This window comes from Mustela erminea, chromosome 12, assembly GCF_009829155.1.
Source record: "Mustela erminea isolate mMusErm1 chromosome 12, mMusErm1.Pri, whole genome shotgun sequence".
NCBI classification, from domain to species: Eukaryota; Metazoa; Chordata; class Mammalia; order Carnivora; family Mustelidae; genus Mustela; species Mustela erminea.
In genome coordinates, this window is record NC_045625.1 from 37097605 (window position 1) to 37117298 (window position 19694).

The following is a 19694-nucleotide window of genomic DNA, read 5'->3' on the forward strand; positions in this document are numbered from 1 at the left end:
CTCAACCCCTCAACCTCTGAAAAGGGAAAAAGGAATGGGGATTTAATTAATTACCAAAGGTTAATGATTTAATTAATCATACCTTCATAATGGAACCTCCATCCATATAAACCTTAAACTATGAGGTGTGGAGAGCTTCCAATTATGTGAATATATCCACATGCCATGAGGGTAGTGCACTCCAAACTCCACAGGGACAGAAGTTCCTGTGTTCAGGACCCTTCCAGACCTCATCCTATATACTTCTTCATCTGGCTATTCCTTTGTATAATATGAATATATTATATTTGATATAATATCTTTTGATAATATCCTTTATAATATACTGGTAATAGTATTTATTTTCCTGAATTCTCTGAGCCATTATAGCAAATTACCAAACCTAATTAGTCATCATGGGAACCCTCAGTTTATCTACTATTGATTGACATTTGAACTATTTCCTGTTAATGGCTGTTATGAATAAAACTATGACTATTCTTTTGCCCTTTAGTGGACATAAACACTCATTTCTGTAGTTTACCCAGAAATAGAAGTTCTGGATCATAACGTACACATACCCAGCTATAGTAGGTACTGCCATAGATTTTTCCAAATTGTACCAATTTATATGCCCACTAGCAATGTATGAGAGTTCCAGTCATTCTACCTCCTTACCAATCCTTGGTATCATCAACGGGATGTTTTTTTAAGGATTTTATTTATTTATTTGACAGAGAGAGAGAAATCACAAGTAGGCAGAGATGGGGAAGCAGGCTCTCTGCTGAGCAGAGAGATGGATGTGGGGCTCAATCCCAGGACCCTGAGATCATGACCTGAGCCAAAGGCAGAGGCTTAACCCACTGAGCCACCCAGGCGCCCCATTTTTTTTTTTTAAGATTTATTTATTTATTTGAGAGTGAAAGGGAGTGAGAGAGAGAGAGAGATGGAGAAAGAGCGTGAGTAGGAGGAACAGAGGGAGAAAGAATGGTTGGTTAAGCATCTGACTCTTGGTTTGGGCTCAGGTAGTGATCTCAAGGTGGTGAGATCTAGCACCACATTGGACTCTTGCGCTCAGAAGGAAGTCTGCTTGAGATTCTCTCTCTGTCCCTCCACACTTGTGCATGCTCTCTCTCAAATAAATAAATCTATAAAAAAATAATAGAAGAGGGGTGCCTGTTGGCTCAGCGGGTTAAGCCTCTGCCTTCCGCTCAGGTCATCATCTCAGGGTCCTGGAATCAAGCTCCTCATAGGGCTCTCTGCTCAGCAGGGAGCCTGCTTCCCCCCTTCTCTCTGCCTGCCTCTCTGCCTACTAGTGATCTCTCTCTGTGTCAAATAAATAAATAAATATTTAAAACAATAATAATAATAAAAGCAACATGGACTTTTAAAAACTTCAGGTAAATCTTCATTCCACAGAAATTGTGAGCTCTGCTGAGAGGTTAAACTGGAGCTAGTTCTTAGGATGCCAAGATGAAGTGCACTAACCTTGAGGATGATCCTGCAGCCTCTGACAGGGGCAGATACCAGGATCCAAGTGCCACTCATCATGAGCCTAGAGATTCTCAAAGGGATTCCAGGCTCTTGCCCAATGGGCTCCTGGGTCACCGAGGGCATTGTGAGGCAAGACAGAACTGGAACAATAGGCTCAAAAAGGAAGGTGAACCACTTCTGACCCATTCACTCTGTGCATGTCTCTGAAGGGATAGGCCTGACCAAGTAAGATGGGGCTGCCTTTCCCAAGGTGGCATTAGAGATTAGTGGCAGTGCCCACTTGGGATGGCAGAGGACCCTGTCTCAATCTGGTCTTTGTTTCGACTTGGAAAACAAATCCAAATCTTGTAGGCAGAACTTCAGATGGGTCAACAGAACTCCCTGGAGGTATGAGGCCTGAAGCAAGCAGCAGGTAACTGGGCACTAAAGCCCGAGGCCGGTCAACCCTAAGCAAGAACATCCTGTTTCCTCAAAGGGTTTCTTTGCCTGAGGAAAGTGGAAGCCAGCAAATTCCTACAAGATCTTCTGAGAATGGAGGCAAGGGTGATCCTGAAGAAGCCCCCTTATCTGACTGACAAGCATCGTCCACTCTTTGTGGTTCAGTATATCACCCAATCTGCCCTCATTGAGATGTAACCAGCGTCCTGAGTGAGAGGCAGGCAGCGGCAGTCCCCTGCTCCTGTCGTCAATTTAGGACCGCATGGGAGGCTTAAGAAACAGATGAATTAAGGCGTGAGGTCTATTGCAGAAAGCACAAAAGACAGTTTGGCCGGCAGGTCATGAGAATCTAAAGGGAGGCGAGGTTGTAGCTGGGAGAAAGAAGATTTGAGGGGCTGCTGCGGTCAGAGGAGGAGAAAGGGTTAGGCGGGGCAGGTGGCCAGCAGGGAGGCAGGAGACTGAGTGGAGAATGGAGCTTGAGAGCTCTGGAGGGGTGGGAAGAGGCCAGAGGCCTGGGGAGCAGTCTGGGCTGGTCATGCCAGGCAGGGCAGGTAGGTACTCTTCAGAGGAAAAGTCTGGCCACGCGGTTGTTGATTCCGGGCCGGACTCCACCTTGCGAGGGTGGGGGAAGGAGGTCCTGCCTCCCCGCACAGAGTCCAGCCCTTGGTGTCATTGCTCCGTTTGTGATAGGTTCCGGGAAAGTGCGGCGCTCAATAAGAGATAACCAGTGGCAGCTGCCGGGTAAAGGCGTGTGCTGGGAGGCATTCCTTCCCGGAGCGAGGACAGTCGTCCTCACTTCCGGGTGCTTGCTGATGGGCAGGCGGGCGTCCGAGGTCGACCTCCAGAACGCAGATTCCTCTGACCCCAGGTCTTCCACCTACAGCGGCCATCTGACGACCGTTGGAAATGCGCGGGCCGCCGCAAAACAACTGCTGCGGACTCTCCACTTGCAGGCCCTAAACCCCACCCCTGAAGGCCCGGCAGCGTCTCCGTGGCGACAGGCTGCGAAGTGCGGCTGCGCAAGGGTGACGGAGCGCGGGCGAGGGGGAGGGGGTGTTTTGGTTCTAGCCGCTCGCCGTCCTTTCAGATTCGTTCGTCTGAAAGCTTCTCGTTCCTTCCTACCCTACCCCTTCCCTTTCCCTTTCCCGGCCCCAGTCCTCCCTCCCTCCTTTCCCTCTGCCTGCCTTCCCGGGTCCGGGCCGTTTTCCGGGCCAGACGCACAAAAGTGCGCGGCCCCGGGGCCCAGTATATGACCCGCCGTCTTGCTAACCCTCGCTACCCCCGCCCCATGTGGCTGCGGGGCCGCTGCGGCGCTGCCCACTATGGCCCGGAAAGCAGTTAGCAGGAAGCGGAAAGCGCCCGCCTCGCCAGGAGCTGGGAGCGACGCTCAGTGCCCGCAGGTGAGGTCTAAGAGGCCTGGACCCGGCTTATATCACCGAAGCACCCAGAGAGAAATAGGGTTCTAAGGTCGGGGAACTGGAACCGGGGACCGAGGTCTGTAGTCAGAGGTGGGCAAGAGCGGAGCCCCAGCCTTTTGGGACAGGGCCGGGCCCTCGAGAGTTCATAGGAGATCAGAAAGGCCGGAGGAATGAGGAGCTAAAGGGAAACTTGGGAACGAGGCATACTCCGCGGAAGGCCTGCAGCCGGTAATGGGGCTTAAAGGGAAACTAGAATCTTGGCTTTGGAGGAAGAAAACCGACGTTGAGGACGATCAGGAACAAAACCTCCCAGAAGATACTGGGAGGGAGAGTGAAGTCCCCCTTCCGGGGCCCTGGGAAGTGGAGATAATTGCGTCCCTTTTATGGGAAGGAGTTTCCCTTTGGATACCTCAAGCCCTGAGGTGGGCTTTTTGGTTCTTGGACCTGTATAAAAAACATCAGTTCTCATATATCATCCCTGTAACGCTCTCGTTAAACGCGTATTCGGACTCTTATTTCACATGCTTCCTACCCCGTTGGTGTTTGATTTTTCGAATTCTTCAACGGCCTGGGGACGGGTCGCCCTCATAGAGCATCCTTGGAAGGCCTGGTACCCCATGCTGGCCCCAGCTGCACTCTCCATGCTCCATAGGGAGTACAGACTGAGAGTAAGAAGGGTCCTGAGTAGAGATGTAGTCCAGGTCGGTGTAGTAATTATTTGGTACTTCATTCTGTTCTCTGTCAAGGATAAGTTAAGGGGCTCTGAAACCTTCAGCCCTAACAGAGCTAGTAAACCTTTTGACCTCTTTCCTGCTTCCTTTCCGTTGTCTTTCAGCCCTTGTTTCTCGTAGATAGGTTTGTCTATGAGCAGCATCTTCTCAGTGTTGGAAGAGTTAAACTGGACTTGCTATATTCAGATTTCTGATCTGTTGTAATTGTATTTCTGTTGTATGTAAATCCTGCAAGATGAGTTCTTGGTGAGTTCTCTGATACAGAAGGATCCCTTCTGAAGGAAGGTAGCCAAATCCCTAATTTCTAACGTTGCTTTCCACAGTTTGGCTGGGATCACTCATTGCACAAAAGGAAAAGACTCCCCCCAGTGAAGAGATCCTTAGTGTACTACCTGAAGAATCGAGAAGTCAGGCTTCAGAATGAAACCAGCTATACTCGAGTGTTGCATGGCTATGCAGCACAGCAACTTCCCAGTCTCCTGAAGGAGAGAGAGTTTCACCTTGGGACCCTTAATAAAGTGTTTGCATCTCAGTGGCTAAATCATAGGCAAGTGGTGTGTGGCACGAAATGCAACACGGTAAGTGTCTGGGGGGGTAAGTGAACCTTATCTAGGGGCTTGGATACATTTTGGCTCTAGATGTTGTAGAACTTCTCACTGCTCATTTTCCTATCAGTTTCTTTTGGGAGGAGATCGCCTCACTCTGCTTTCCGTTCCCTCCTGTTGATAACCTCTTCCTCTCTTTTTGTCCCTTTCCCCACGTCCTCATCTTCCTGATAAATCTTCAGAGGAGTCTGTTTCTTTAGGCCTTTTGCCATACAGCTGTTCCACTGCTTTTAGAGTTTTTTTGGCCTCAACTTTTTAATGTTGCTTTTTAAGTCAGAGATCTTAGGGGATCTTAGAGCAAAGACTTAGGAAAGAATGATGCTCAGGGCATCATTCAGGATACATAAAAGTGGAAACCTAGATCTTATCTGCTAAACTAAGGGCATATATAAAAATATTTTAAGTAGCACTTGGAGAGCACTTTGATGCAGTTGGTTAAGTGTCCGACTCTTGGTGTTGACTCAGATCATGATCTCAAAGTCATGAGATTGAGCCCTGGGTTGGGCTCCACGATTAGCATGGAGTTTGCTTGAGATTCTCTCTCCGTGCCTTGGCCCCTTCTGCTCATGTGCTTGCACTCTCTCTCTAAAACAAATAAATCGTTTAAAAAAATAATAAAGTAGGGCACCTGGGTGGCTCAGTTGGTTGAGCAACTGCCTTCAACTCTGGTCATGATTCTGGAGTCCTGAGATCCAGTCCCTGGTTGCTCTCCCTGCTCAGCAGGGGGACTGCTTCTCCCTCCCTCATGCTCACTCTCACTCATTCTCTCTCTCTTTCAAATAAATGAATAAAATCTAAAAAAGTAGCACTTCGTTCAGGATAGGAATAAAGCAAACCTTTTTCCCCCCTAAACATTCTCTTTCAGGGAGTAGAATCTAAAGTAGAATTAAAGATATCCTTTAAGAAAGGGAAGAGAATGTGTATTTGGTGATATATTTCAGGATGTAAATGTTTGTTCTTGGCAAAGTAGCCTCCTGAAAATGATTCAAAAGAGAAGAATTAAGTATTACATGAGGAGGAGAGTGTTTTTACACAGAATGAGTTAGAAAATAGCTATAAGTGAATGAAAGGAAAAATTTATCACCTATATAATAAGCACAGTTGTAGGCATAGATAAAATATATCAATTCAAGATTGGATATTGCAGATATGATTGGAACAGAAGGACACAAATATGATGTCAGAGGAATGGCAAGAGGCAGCGCCTGGAGGTGAAAAATTATTCCAAATGAAGCATGAAAAAAGATGGGTTATAAACACAACTGCTTTCTCTGTTTTCACCTTAGCTTGGGTGGATAGACAAGTTGTGTCATGGTGGTTGGGTAAATTCACCTTAGGAACACATCTTGGATTAATTGAAAGAGAAAAGGTTGCTCTAGATAAAAAGTGTCTTAAGCATTAGAAATGTTGATAAACGATACAGGCAAAGATTTAAACATGAGTTTTAAGGAAGGAAATAATAATGGTGGTGGTTGGGGCCCAGCTGGCATTTCCTCTTCTGTTGAAGGTTTTAGCTTATCATACAGAAGCCTTTCAAAACTGAGTAGTGGTAGCAAGCCTCTACAAAATTCCTTTTCCTAGTCTCTCAGGCCACCACTCATGGTGTAAGAGAACTGTTATTATTGTCACTTGAAGTAGAAAAAGAGTCTTCCAGGGCACATGGATGGCTCAGTGGGTTAAAGCCTCTGCCTTCGGTTCAGGTCATGATCCCAGGGTCCTGGGATTGAGCCCCGCATCAGGCTCTCTGCTCAGCAGGGAGCCTGCTTCCTCCTTTCTCTCTGCCTGCCTCTCTGCCTACTTGTAATCTCTGTCAAATAAATAAATAAAATCTTTAAAAAAAAAAAAGAAAGAAAAAGAAGAAGAGTCTCCCATTGGAGGACTTCATTATACTCTCCACATATACCATTATAGTGTTTTGCCCAGCAAATGTTGAATTATAAAAGTTAATCATAGTGTTCTTCTTGAATTTATTGACCGTGTTTTGAAAGTTTGCATAATGTTAAGTAATAATCTAATGTACTGTTAATACCTACCTCTTTCTGTCTTCCTGTTTCTTAACCTAACATGTTTAAGTGAGGTCCTGTTTTCTATAATTTGTCTTGTTACTTGCTTAGCTTCCAGAGCCAAAGCAGAGAACCAGGAATGCTGCTCTTTGAACTTTGTGACATTTGGCAAATGATTTCCCTATCTGTGCCTTTGTTTTTCCATTGGTAACATGGGAATAGTAATATCCAGAACTGAGAAGGTGGCTGTGCACATCTTGGGAAATTCTTGATGTTAGCAATATCATTCTTACACAAAATAGTAGTGGTGATAATGAATGCAGAGCTTCATTTTTTTTTTTTTTTTTTTTAAGATTTTATTTATTTGTCAGAGAGAGCGAGCACAGGCAGACAGAATGGCAGGCAGAGGCAGAGGGAGAAGCAGGCTCCCTGACGAGCAAGGAGCCCGATGTGGGACTCGATCCCAGGACGCTGGGATCATGACCTGAGCCGAAGGCAGCTGCTTAACCAATTGAGCCACCCAGGCGTCCCGAAAGCTTCATTTTGTAAAAAAGATTTTATTTATTTATTTATTTACTTGTTTGACAGAGACAATCATTGGAAGCTATTTTGTAACAAAAGGAGGGGTGCCTGGGTGGCTCAGTCAGTTAAATGTCTGCATTCCACTTGGCTCAGGTCATGATCCTGGGATCAAGCCCTGTGTGGGCTCTCTGCTCAGCAGAGTTGGCTTCTCCCTCTTCCTCTCCTTCTGCTCCTCCCCCTGCTCCTGCCCATGCACACTCCCTCTCAAATAAATAAAATCTTTTTTAAAAAAATTAATAAAAGAATACTTGAGTACTTTATGGTAAATCACATCTGCATGATATTATGCAGAAATTAACATAATTTTGAATACTTATAGCGCATAGCTTTTCTTTTTTTTTTTCCCCTATTTTTTTTTTTTCCCCAAGATTTTTTTTGGGGGGGGCACCTGGGTGGCTCAGATGGTTAAGTGTCAGCCTTCAAGCTCAGGTCATGATCTCCTTGTTCTGGGGTACAGCCCTGCATCCCTGCTGAGCAAAGAGTCTACTTCTCTCTGCCCCCCCCGCCCCAAATGCTTTCTCTCTTTCTCAAATGAATAAATAAAATCTTTTTTTTTTTTTTTAAGATTTTATTTATTTATTTGACAGAGAGAAACACAACGAGACCAAGTACACAAGCAGGGAGAGTGGAAGAGGGAGAAGCAGGCTCCCTGGTGAGCAGGAAGCCTGATGTGGGGCTCCATCCCAGGACCTTGGGATCATGAGCTGAGCGGAAGGCAGACACTTAACTGACTGAGCCACCCAGGCGCCCCAATAAATAAAATCTTTAAAAAAAATATAGGGGTTCCTGGGTGGCTTTGTCTGTTAAGTCTGCCTTCAGCTCGGGTCCTGATCCCGGGGTCCTGGGAGCAAGCCCCGCATCGGGGTCTGCTCCCTCTCCCTTTGCCTGCTGCTCCCCTTGGCTTGTGCTCTCCCTATCTCTGTCAAATAAATAAGTATTTTATTTATTTATTTGAAAAAGAGAGAAACCACGAATGGTGGGTAGTGAGGAAAGGTAGAGGGAGAAGGAGAAGCATACTCCCCACTGAGCCAGGGGGCTTGATTCCAGGACTCTGGGATCATGACCGGGTCTGAAGGCAGCCGTTTAACCAGCTGAGCCACCCAGGAGGCTAAACACACAAAGCATTTGATGCCTTAAATGTAACAAGACACAAAATTATTATTTGTTTTTAAATTTACTTATTTTAGTAATCTCTACACCCATCCTGGGGCTGGAACTCACAGCCTCGAGATCAATAGTTGCACGCTCCTCTGACTGAGCCAGCCAGGCGCACCAAGATACCAAAATTCTTATTTCTGCTTATTATAGCTATACACAATTATGCATGCATGTGGTTAAGGACTAAACAGGAACTGGACAAAAGAAAAAAAACAGATTTGAAAAGAGAGAGGGGACACCTGGCTGGCTCAGTCAGTGGAGTGTGTGCCTCTTGATTCTGGGGATCATGAGTTCAAGACCCATGTTAGACAAAGAGTTTACTTAATAAAAATTTTAAAAAGGGACATTTGGGTAGCTCAGTTGGTTAAGTGTCTGCTGTTAGCTCAGGTTATGATCCCAGGGTCCTGGGATGGAGCCCTGCATTGGGTTCCCTGTTCAGCGGAGAGCCTGCTTCTCCCTCTCCCTCTGCCTGCTACTCCTCCTGCTTGTGCTCTTGCTTGCTCTCTGTCAAATAAATAAATAAAATGGTTTTTGGGGCGCCTGGGTGGCTCAGTGGGTTAAGCCGCTGCCTTCGGCTCAGGTCATAATCTCAGGGTCCTGGGATCGAGTCCCGCATCGGGCTCTCTGCTCAGCAGGGAGCCTGCTTCCTTCTCTCTCTCTCTGCCTGCCTCTCAGTGTACTTGTAATTTCTCTCTGTCAAATAAATAAATAAAATCTTAAAAAAAAAAAAATAAATAAAAAATAAATAAATAAAATGGTTTTTTTTTTTTAATTCTTTTTTTAAAAGAGAGGATTCGGAGTGCTCTGTCTTGCATTTTATAATTGTCCATTATTGTTGATAAAATAATGTTAATAAACTTTATTTATTTATTTATTTTATTTATTGGGGGTCCTGGGTGGCTCAGTGGGTTAAGCCTCTGCCTTCGGCCCAGGTCATGATCTCAGGATCCTGGGATCCAGCCCGGCATCTGGCTCACTGCTCAGCAGGAGCCTGCTTCCCTCCTTTCCCTATGCCTGCCTCTCTACCTACTTGTGATTGATCTCTCTCTCTCTCTCTCTCTCTCTAATAAATAAAATCTTTGGGGGAAAAAAAGGTTTTATTTATTAGAGAGAGAGAGCACGAGTGGAGTGAGGGGCAGAGGGAGAAGCCGACTAACCCTGCTGAGCAGTGAGTCCATTGTGGAACTTGATCCCAGGACCCTGGGATCATGATCTGAGCCAAAGGCAGACACTTAACTGACTGTGCCACCCAGGCACCCTATACTTTACTTTTCTTTCTTTCTTTTTTTTTTTTTTAAATGTTACTTCAGCTACATGAATGTTGTTGTTAAAGATTTTGTTTATATATTTGACAGAGAGAGGTTACGAGTAGGCAGAGAGGCAGGCAGAGAGAGGGGGAAGCAAGCTTCCTGCCGAGCAGAGAGCCTGATGCGGGGCTCGATCCCAGGACCCTGAGATCGTGACCTGAGCAGAAGGCAGAGGCATAACACACTGAGCCACCCAGGTGCCATGAATGTTGTTTTTTCTTAGCCTAAAACAGTGGTGGAAATGGCCTTGCTCAGTTACCATTCATTGCTTGTCTACTGACAAAAATTGAACAGAGTTATATATTATACATCTCTTTTGTGGAGAGGGAATAAAATTGGTGGTAGGATATATAACAAAAGGAGTTTCCTTTCTGAGTCACACAGGAATTTTTTGGAGCCCAAAATAACATCTAGAGATCTTGTTTCTTATTGGGCAAGTACACAACCATATTGTCCTCTTAATGCTATAATGCTCAGGAAGTAAAAGTGAAAGAAAAAGGATTATATAGTATTATCATTGTTTTAATACTGTTATTACTGAAAGCTTACAATTTCTTGGGCGCCTGGGTGGCTCAGTGGGTTAAGCTTACAATTTCTTAATATACCCAGATAAATAATTAATATGGGACTACAAACTCTGTTCTCCACTAATTTGTGGCTTAGATGTAAGGCTCCCTGCTAATTCTGATTAGATGGCTCTATACCTAAAAATGCTGTAGGGGAAGAAAAAGGTGAGAATATCTTGTACAGAAATTGTTTTCCTCTGTATAATCTGTACATAAATATTAGCATCTTTGAATGCTGTAGAAAATCAATTTCTGTCTTCCATAGGAAGAAGTGAGGACTTGTATAAAGACAGATAGTAAGCCAGTTCTTTATTTACCTTCTACTTTTCTTTTTCTTTTGTATTTATTTTTTATTTTTTTTTATTTTTTATTTTATTTTTTTTTTTTAAAGATTTTATTTATTTATTGACAGAGAGAAATCACAAGTAGATGGAGAGGCAGGCAGAGAGAAAGAGAGGGAAGCAGGCTCCCTGCTGAGCAGAGAGCCCGATGCGGGACTCGATCCCAGGACCCTGAGATCATGACCTGAGCCGAAGTCAGCGGCTTAACCCACTGAGCCACCCAGGCGCCCCTTTCTTTTTTATTTTTATTCATTTGGTTTTTTTTAAAGCTGGGCATGGACCCCAACACAAGACCTGATCCCAGGACCTTAGGATAATGACATGAGCTGAAGGCAGCCGCTTAACCGGCTAAGCCAGGCAGGCATCAATTCTGTTGGATTCTGATTTTACAGTTTGAGAGTTTTAACCAAATGTTTGTTAAGGTGCTTTAAGTAGCTGAATCTCTGTGGTATACTGTCAGAGACTCTTTACTGGCTGACTTTGGGTGGGTACTAGGCAGAATCTTAGGTGTCTTGCTAAAGGTGACTTTGGGACTTATTTTTACGATTTTTTAAAATTTATTTTTTATTTTTTTAGTAGGCTTTATGCCCAACGTGGAGCTTGAACTCAGCAACTCATAGATCAATAGTTGCATGTTCTACCAACTGAGGCAGCTAGGTGACGTCATTTTTCACAGAGCCCTCCAAAATCAGGGATTAGAAATCAACTTATTGGGGGCACCTAGCTGGCTCAGTCAGTGGAGGATGCTACTCTTGATCTTGCAGTTGTAAATTCAAGCCTCATGTTGGTTGTGGAGATTACTTAAAAATAAAATCTTAAAAAAAAAAAAATTGCTTATTTAATACCATACCATGGACGGCTTTCCATGCTTTGTTTTGTTTTTTAAGATTTTATTTATTTATTTGACAGAGACAGCAAGAGAGGGAACACAAGCAGGGGAAGTGTGAGAGGAGAGGCAGGCTCCCCATGGAGCAGGAAACCCCATGTGAGACTCTATCCCATGACCCTGGGATCATGACCTGAGCTGAAGGCAGATGCTTAACAACTAAGGCACCCAGGCACTCTGAACAGTTTTCCATGTTAATAAAAACCCTCTACTCCATTTTTTTTTTTAAAGTAAACTACCCCCAACAAGGGGCTTGAACTCATGCCCCAAGATCAAGAGTCGCGTGTTTTGCTGAGTCAGTCGGGCGTCCCATTCTTTTTTTTTTTTTTTTTTTTTCTTTTAAGCTTTTATTAAGTAATCTCACTGAGTGTAGGGTTCAAACTTACCATCTGGAGATCAGGAGTTGTATGTTCTTCTGACTGAGGCAACCAGGCACTCTTGAGCACCCCATTCTTTTTTTTTTTTTTTAAGATTTTATTCATTTATTTGACAGAGAGATCACAGGCAGGCAGGGAGAAGGGGGAAGCAGGCTCCCCGCCGAGCAGTGAGCCAGATGTGGGGATCGATCCCAGGACCCCAAGATCATGACCTGAGCCAAAGGCAGAGGCTCAACCCACTGAGCCACCCAGGCACCCCTGGGCACCCCATTCTTAAAAGTTCTGTAATAGTCTATTGTGTGGCTGTACCCAACCCCTGTGGTGTCTCACTATTTAAAATTTTAGGTGCATCTGGATGGCTTGGTTGGTTAAGCATCCAGCTCTTGATTTCAGCCAGGTCATGATCTCAGGGTTGTGAGATCAAATGCTGCGTCAGGCTCTGCACTAGGCAGGGAACCTGCTTAAGATTCTCTGTCTCCCTCTCTTCTTCCCCCATCCTCTCTCTCTAAGTAAGTAAAAAATAAATGCCCACTTTATTTTTTTAAATTTATTTATTTATTTATTTGATAGAGTGAGATAGAGAGAGTGCACACACAAGCAGGGGGATTGGCAGGCAGAGGGACAGGGAGAAGCAGGCTACCCACTGAGCAGGGAGTCCAGTGTACACCTTGCAGGACCCTGAGCTCATGACCTGAGCCGAAGGCAGAGGCTTAACCAACTGAGTCACCCAGATGCCCCTTCATTTTATAGTTTTTTAAAGATACACCCAATGTGCCCATTATGGGGCTCAAACTCAGCAATACCAAGATCCAGAATCGTGTGCTCCATCTTACTGAGCAAGCCTGGTGCCCCCAAATTAATGTATTTAATTAAAACTGTTTACTCGTTTCCTTAGCAGGAGTTTCTAAAATTGAAACTGTAGTGTGTACACTGTTCAATTTTTGATGCGTACTGTCTGAACATATTCTTTTGTTCTTTGTCTTGACTCTTTTCTTTGCTCCTACCCATCTTCTTGGTTTGGGATAAGGAATGGATTCTTCTGCTTCATTTTCAGTTGTCTTCTCTTTGCCCAACTTTCAGCAGATTCAGGCTGTCCACTTGGCTTTTCCTGTCTGACTTAGTATAATTTATTTTGTTGTCTGATCTAAGTGGATTTGCTTTCCTTTCCTTTATTAGGCTGCAGCTAAAACACTGCAGTTTTAGAAACTTTGTGAGCTCCTCTATCTTATTAAGCTGTCTTGACCTCTCTGTGTGCATTTTGCATGCATCTATATACACTTTACATGCATTCGGAGATGTACTCTCTAGTCTTATAAGCTTCCTGATTGTAAGGACTTTGCTTTCTTTTTTCCCCTCTCTGTTCTAGAATGTAAGATGCAGGGAGCCATTGAGAGTCAAACTTACCTTACCATGCTTCTAATTCCTGGCAGGGATCCCAGTAGGTTAATGTAGAACAGCCCCATTCTGGGATTTGTTAACAGAAGCTTTATGAAGCCTTGGCTCCTTGTCAGTGAGCTTGGGGAGATATTCTGTGGCAGCTCATTCACAACCCTTTCCCTTGCTTTGAAAAAGCAAAAGGATTCTGTCCTTCACATGGTGCTTTGTCATTCCTCTGCAAGAGTGAGGTTGTGTGGGAGCGCCTGGGTGGCTCAGTGGGTTAAGCTGCTGCCTTCGGCTCGGGTCATGATCCCAGTGTCCTGGATCCAGCCGTGCTTCCTCCTCTCTCTCTGCCTGCCTCTCTGCCTTCTTGTGATCTTTGCCTGTCAAATAAATAAGTAAAATCTTAAAAAAAACAAAAACCACAAAGGCTTAAGTGAGCAGTTAATTTTCCTTCATTAAACATTTGAGGGGCTATGTTGTATAGAGTTCATTTGCTCTAAAAGAGTAAGAAACCCACTCATGTTTATTGGAAGGGATAGTTTGCAAACCCCAAAAGCACGAAGTATCTCTAGATCTCAAAATGAAACAGAACTTGGAAAACCATTAGAAACTAAAGGTGTTCATGCTATTTCTCTTCTATTTCCTTCTCTTTGGGAGCTGGCTTTGGTAGAAATTAGCCATCCATACAGTTTGGTGTAGTACCACTGAGCCAGTTTCACCTTCCCGAGAGAATTCGATCCATCTGGTATAGCCTCTGGACTGGTCCTCCCTGAGTGAGGAGGGATAGTTCTCCTCTCTGGGTAGTTCTCCGATATGGAGGTCTGGTCTTACATCAGACCACCTAGATGTGGGGTGTCTAACATTTTTGGGCAGCCTGCCTGAAAGATGTCTTCTACAAGCACTTAGCACATAGCTTTGCATTGTTGAGGCAGGATCATAGAACCAATTAAGATAGTCCCCTGCTCTTTGAATTGGGAAGGCATTATTAGCTTGCAGGGGGAAAAAGACAAGATTTTAAAGCAGCGTGATACAATCTAAGTGTTGTGGGTAGTTAGCTGTCTGGAAAACCTACAAAAGAAAAATTTAATCAGCCTGAATATTTAGGGAATATTCAGAGAGGACATGTCTGAACTGAATCATGAAAGATAAGTACACGCTGTCCAGGTACAGAAAAGGGGGGGGCATTTCTGGCATTGTGAAGAGCATGAGCATGAAACAAAACAAAAAAATTACATTTTGTTGCAGATTTTTGTGTGAATAATAGTTAATAAGTTGTTATTTCTAGAGCATAGATCCATGGCAGAATGTAAAGCTAGAGAGAAAGGTTGGAGCCAGATTGAAGAATCTTGATGCCCTGATAAGGAGTTTAGATTTAGGTAAAGAGAAACCAATTTTTTTTTTTATATTTATTTATTGGGGCACCTGGGTGACTAATTCAGTTAGGCATCTGACTCTCAGTTTCAGCTCAAGTGGTGATCTCATGGGCTGTGGGATTGAGCCCCTTGTCAGGCTCCTTGCTGAGTGGGGGCGTTTGCTTGAAGGATTCTCTCCCTCTCCCCTTCCCCCTGCTCATTCTCTCTCTCTTTCTCAGATTAAAAGAAAGATTCAGGGGCACCTGGGTGGTTCAGTGGGTTAACGCCTCTGCCTTTGGCTCGGGTTGTGGTCTCAAGGTCCTGGAATCAAGCCTTGCGTCAGGCTCTCTGCTCAGCGGGGAGCCTGCTAAACACCCCCCCCCCACATCCCCGCCTTTCTCTACATGCTTGTGATCTCTGTCAAATAAATAAATAAATAATAAAAGAAATACTTAGTTTAGACAGAGAACCGTTTGCATGCAAGTGCATGAGGGCAAGGGGAGTGGAAGAGAGAATCCCCAAGGAGATTCCCCACTGAGCCCAGAATCTAATGCAGAGCCCAATCCCACAACCTTGAGCCCATGACCCAACCAGAAATCAAGAGCTAACTGCTCAACTAACTGAGCCACCCATGCGCCCCATGGATATTTATATTTTATCTGTGTATACACACACACACACACACACACACACACATACATAAACTTTTAAGTATTTTTTTTTTATTTTTGCACATGAGAGAGAGCATGCTTGAGTTTGGGGGAGGGGCAGAGAGAGAAGCAGGCTCCTGGATGAGCAGAGAGCCGGATGTGGGACTCTATCCCAGGACTCTGGGATCATGACCTGAGCCAAAGGCAGATGCTTAACTCACTGAGACACCCAGGCATCCCACCTATGGATATTTTTAACTGATTGCTGTTTTTATAAAGATGACCGATACAATATAGAGAATAGTTTTGATGGTGGCCTTGCTTGAAGGCGCAAAGACCAGTTGAAGTTGTCCAGACAGGTGATGAGAAAGAGGATGAGAGGCAGGAGCCAACTGAAAGAATAGTTCTCCTTTCATAGATCTCCTTCTGGTGCAAGCGGGTTACTTTATACAGAGATTTGACATGATTTTGCTTCATCACAAGAATTGCTGAGAGGCTTTTAAGCTACCTTCCTCTGTACTAAGGTATATGGTCACATTGCTAGCACCTAGAACAGTACTTGGTATTTTAGTTGGTGCTGAATGAATGAGAGAGTGAATCATTTAATCCCATAAAGAGTTTAATAAAGACAGGAATGGGGGCGCCTGGGTGGCTCAGTGGGTTAAGCCGCTGCCTTCGGCTCAGGTCATGATCCCAGGGTCCTGGGATCGAGTCCCCCATTGGGCTCTCTGCTGAGCAGAGAGCCTGCTTTCCTCTCTCTCTCTCTCTCTCTCTCTCTCTCTGCCTACTTGTGATCTCTCTCTCTCTCTCTCTCTGTCAAATAAATAAATAAAATCTTTTTGAAAAAAAGACAGGAATGTTCTTTCTTAGAGACCGATCTTTTCCATAAAACGTTTCTTTGAGTTAAATCTGGCAGAGTAGAAAGGTGTTAGATTGGAAAAGAGGTGGAGAAGAGCTTGTCATATCTCTAGTCACTCCAACAAACCTAATGTTTACAGTACATTTAATAGTCATTGTGATGGGCTCTGGAATTTCATTTTTAAGTTTTTATACATGGGTAGTTGAGAATTAGATATATAAAATACATCCAAGGGGTGCCTGGGTGGCTCAGGGGGTTAAAGCCTCAGGTCATGATCCTGGGGTCCTGGGATCGAGCCCCACATCGGGCTCTCTGCTCAGCAGGGAGCCTGCTTCCCCCCTCCTCTCTCAGCCTGCCACTCTGCCTACTTGTGATCTCTGCCTGTCAAATAAATAAAATCTTAAAAAAAAAAGAAAAAAAAAAGTCCAAACTGGCAGAAAACCTTTAGTCGGGTTCTTTAGGTCCACAGTCTAATACACGTCCTCTTTGAAGCTGTCTTTGAATCCCAGGCAGAATTTATTGCTTGCTAATCTGTGTTCATGTAACATGTTATCCTTGTCTTTATTGTATTTTCTTATTTTCATATTTCATTTGACTAATATCCCTGACTATGCCTTTAGCAATTTCCGGGGTCTAAAATGTTTGAGGGATAATTGAGTGAATAGGTAGTAGACATTAATTAAAGTTCAAGGGATAATTGAGTGAATGGGTGTTTGGACCCCAGGTTAGCCACATGAAAGAGAAACTGTCAACTAATGTGTGTCCCTTTTCTTGTAGCTGTTTGTAGTGGATGTGCAGACAAGCCAGATCACCAAGATCCCCATTCTAAAGGACCGGGAGCCTGGAGGTGTGACCCAGCAGGGCTGTGGCATCCATGCCATCGAGCTAAATCCCTCCAGAACTCTGTTAGCCACTGGAGGAGACAACCCCAACAGTCTTGCCATCTACCGGCTACCTACACTAGATCCTGTGTGTGTGGGTGATGTAAGTTTCCCCAGTAACTGTAGAGGTTGCTTTGTTCCCCAGTAACTATAGAGGTAGCTTTGTTCCCCAGTAACTGTAGAGGTAGCTTTGTTCTTAAGCAGAGCCTGGTAAGTAACATGGACCTTCCTCCCACATGCCCCCTGGGAAGGAATAGTTTCCTCTAAATTTCCGCTGACTACAAGGGTATGGGGGTAAGTTGTGAGGGTAGAAATACCAAAATGGGGACTGAACACCCCATAGGGAAGTATATTGACAGTGTATGTTTGATAAGGGGATGAGCAGCATACTTTAGGGCCAGCAGCAGTGGTTTGGTGTTTAATGCAGTGTCCATGTATGTCCCATTGCCCATAGTCACCAAAGTTTATTAAATCATTCAGCAACTATTTATTGAGCTTTTTATGTCTGGGCATTGTTTCAGAAACTGCGGACAATGCAGTGAATAAAACAGATAAAATTTTCTTATGGGGAGGGACCTAAATTTTCTTATAGGTCTGCCTCTAGGAGGGAGACCTATAAACCAATACATAGACCAATAAATATTTTCCAGCAGTATATCAGAATGTGATAAGTCTCCTGGAGAAGAGTAAAGGCAGATTAAAGGGATAGTGGTGGAGAATGCTGTTTAGAGGATGGATGGTCAGGGAAGTCCTCATTGCTAAGAATGACATTTGAGTACGAAGACACAGAGGAAGTGAGAGTGAGTGCAAGTCATGTTGATGTCTGGAGGAGAAGAGTTACAGATAGGAGGAACAGCAAAGAGGTCAGGTATAGCTGTTGTAACAGGAAGGACAGAGAAGAGTGGTAGGATGAGGTTAGAGGGATTAGAGGTGGGTGATCGTGTGTAGGAGCCCAAAATGAGATATCCAGAGGTTAGAGGGCAAGACCTGTGTGTCTACCAGACATGTTTATTGCCTGTAGTAATGCCCGTTTCATTTCAGCTTTGAGCTCCTCAAGGCAGAAGTTAAAAATTGTGAAAAAAAAATAATAATAATAATAATTAAAAAAAAAAAGAAGTTAAAAACGGTGGGATCCTGCCCTATGTGTTAAGCTCATCAGAGATCAGAATTGTAATTTTTACAAAGATATTTTCAGTCAGACTGTAAGCTTTTAAAGAGTGTGACTTGTAATCCTTTTTTACCAATTTCTTTTTTTTCTCCCCTCTCCAAGGATGGACACAAGGACTGGATCTTTTCCATTGCATGGATCAGTGATACTATGGCGGTGTCTGGTAAAATTGACCTTTGTATGGAGTTTTTGTTTTGTTTTGTTTTGTTTTTTAATTTTATTTATTTATTTGACACAGAGAGAGAGATCACAAGTAGGCAGAGAGGCAGGCAGAGAGAGAGGATGCGGCAGACTCCCCGCCAAGCAGAGAGCCAGATGCAGGGCTCAGTCCCAGGACCCTGAGACCATGAGCTAAGCTGAAGGCAAAGGCTTAACCCGCTGAGCCACCCAGGCGCCCCTTTTGTATGGAGTTTTTTTTGTTTTGTTTTGTTTTTTTAAGATTTTATTTATTCATTTGACAGACAGAGATCACAAGTAGGCAGAGAGGCAGGCAGAGAGAGAGGAGGAAGCAGGCTCCCTGCTGAGCAGAGAACCCGATGTGGGGCTCGATCCCAGGACCCTGGGATCATGACCTGAGCCGAAGGCAGAGGCTTTAACCCACTGAGCCTCCCAGGCATCCCTTGTATGCAGTTTTGATGTGGCAGGGAGGGAGGGAGACTAGAAGTTAAAAGGGATAGCAGTGTGATTAGAAATAGCCCAGTAAACAGACCATTGGCTAGGAGATTTTATTACCAGTATTGGCTCTTTCTCTAACTTACTGTGTCTCCTTGGATAAGTCATTTCCCCTGTATATTCCTGATCTGGCAAGAGGAGTTACCAGCATTCTTCATTTATTATTCATACTCTGCCTTGTTCCCAAAAGTATGTGTGACAGCATGTTATCCACAACGTTTTTGTGGGCTTCATTGTGACAATGTTGTGAAAGTGTTTTTAGAATAGTTGATGTGAAGTATTAGGAGTAGTTATTTACTGTACAACTATATGGTGTGTTTCTTGTTGATAAAAGCTATAGGATTGGGGGGAATTTCTTTCCCAGTGGAAGACATCAGAAAAAAATACATGGAAGTGAGTGTAGAGAAGGTAATCTAGACACAATGCTTTCTGGATACCCACAGCACCCTAGAAAGTAGGCTCAGACTGCTAACCAGTTTTGCTCAGGACCCATATGTAAAAATATAGTACCCCAGTTCTAGATTCTTACAAACATTGTATGTCACTAAGAAAAACCTAACAAAAAACCCTCTTAGCTACAGTTTCTTTACTGTCTTCTCTGCTAACATGCTTATTATCTATATCTTGAAATACCCCTGATATCCATCCATATTTTTTCTCTGCTTCTGTTCTATCTTCTCCAGTCAATCTTCATGATGCTGCCATACTAGTTCTTTAAATTTTGTCCGGGTCTCCTGGGTGGCTCTGTTGTTTGGGCATCTGCCTTCAGTTCAGGTCATGATCCCAGAGTTTTATATCGAGTCCTGCACTGGGCTCCTTGCTCAGTGGGGAGCCTACTCATTCTGCC

General features: G+C 44.1%; 1 protein-coding gene across 3 annotated transcripts in view; it reads left to right on the forward strand.

The window, feature by feature from the left end:
- Positions 1-1692: 1692 nt before the first annotated feature.
- The window catches only part of DCAF12 (DDB1 and CUL4 associated factor 12), a 29817-nt gene continuing 11815 nt past the window's right edge, over positions 1693-19694 (forward strand). Inside the window, exons 1-5 of one of the 3 annotated variants that reach the window (XM_032307255.1) lie at positions 1776-1860; positions 1949-2010; positions 4384-4638; positions 16904-17110; positions 18278-18338. In XM_032307255.1, coding sequence (XP_032163146.1) covers positions 2005-2010; positions 4384-4638; positions 16904-17110; positions 18278-18338 — 529 coding nt within the window. In that variant the 5' untranslated portion in view covers positions 1776-1860; positions 1949-2004. Of the gene's footprint in view, positions 1861-1948; positions 2011-2945; positions 3312-4383; positions 4639-16903; positions 17111-18277; positions 18339-19694 lie in introns of those variants that run through there. The other 2 variants (XM_032307254.1, XM_032307253.1) reach the window with 2 other exon arrangements.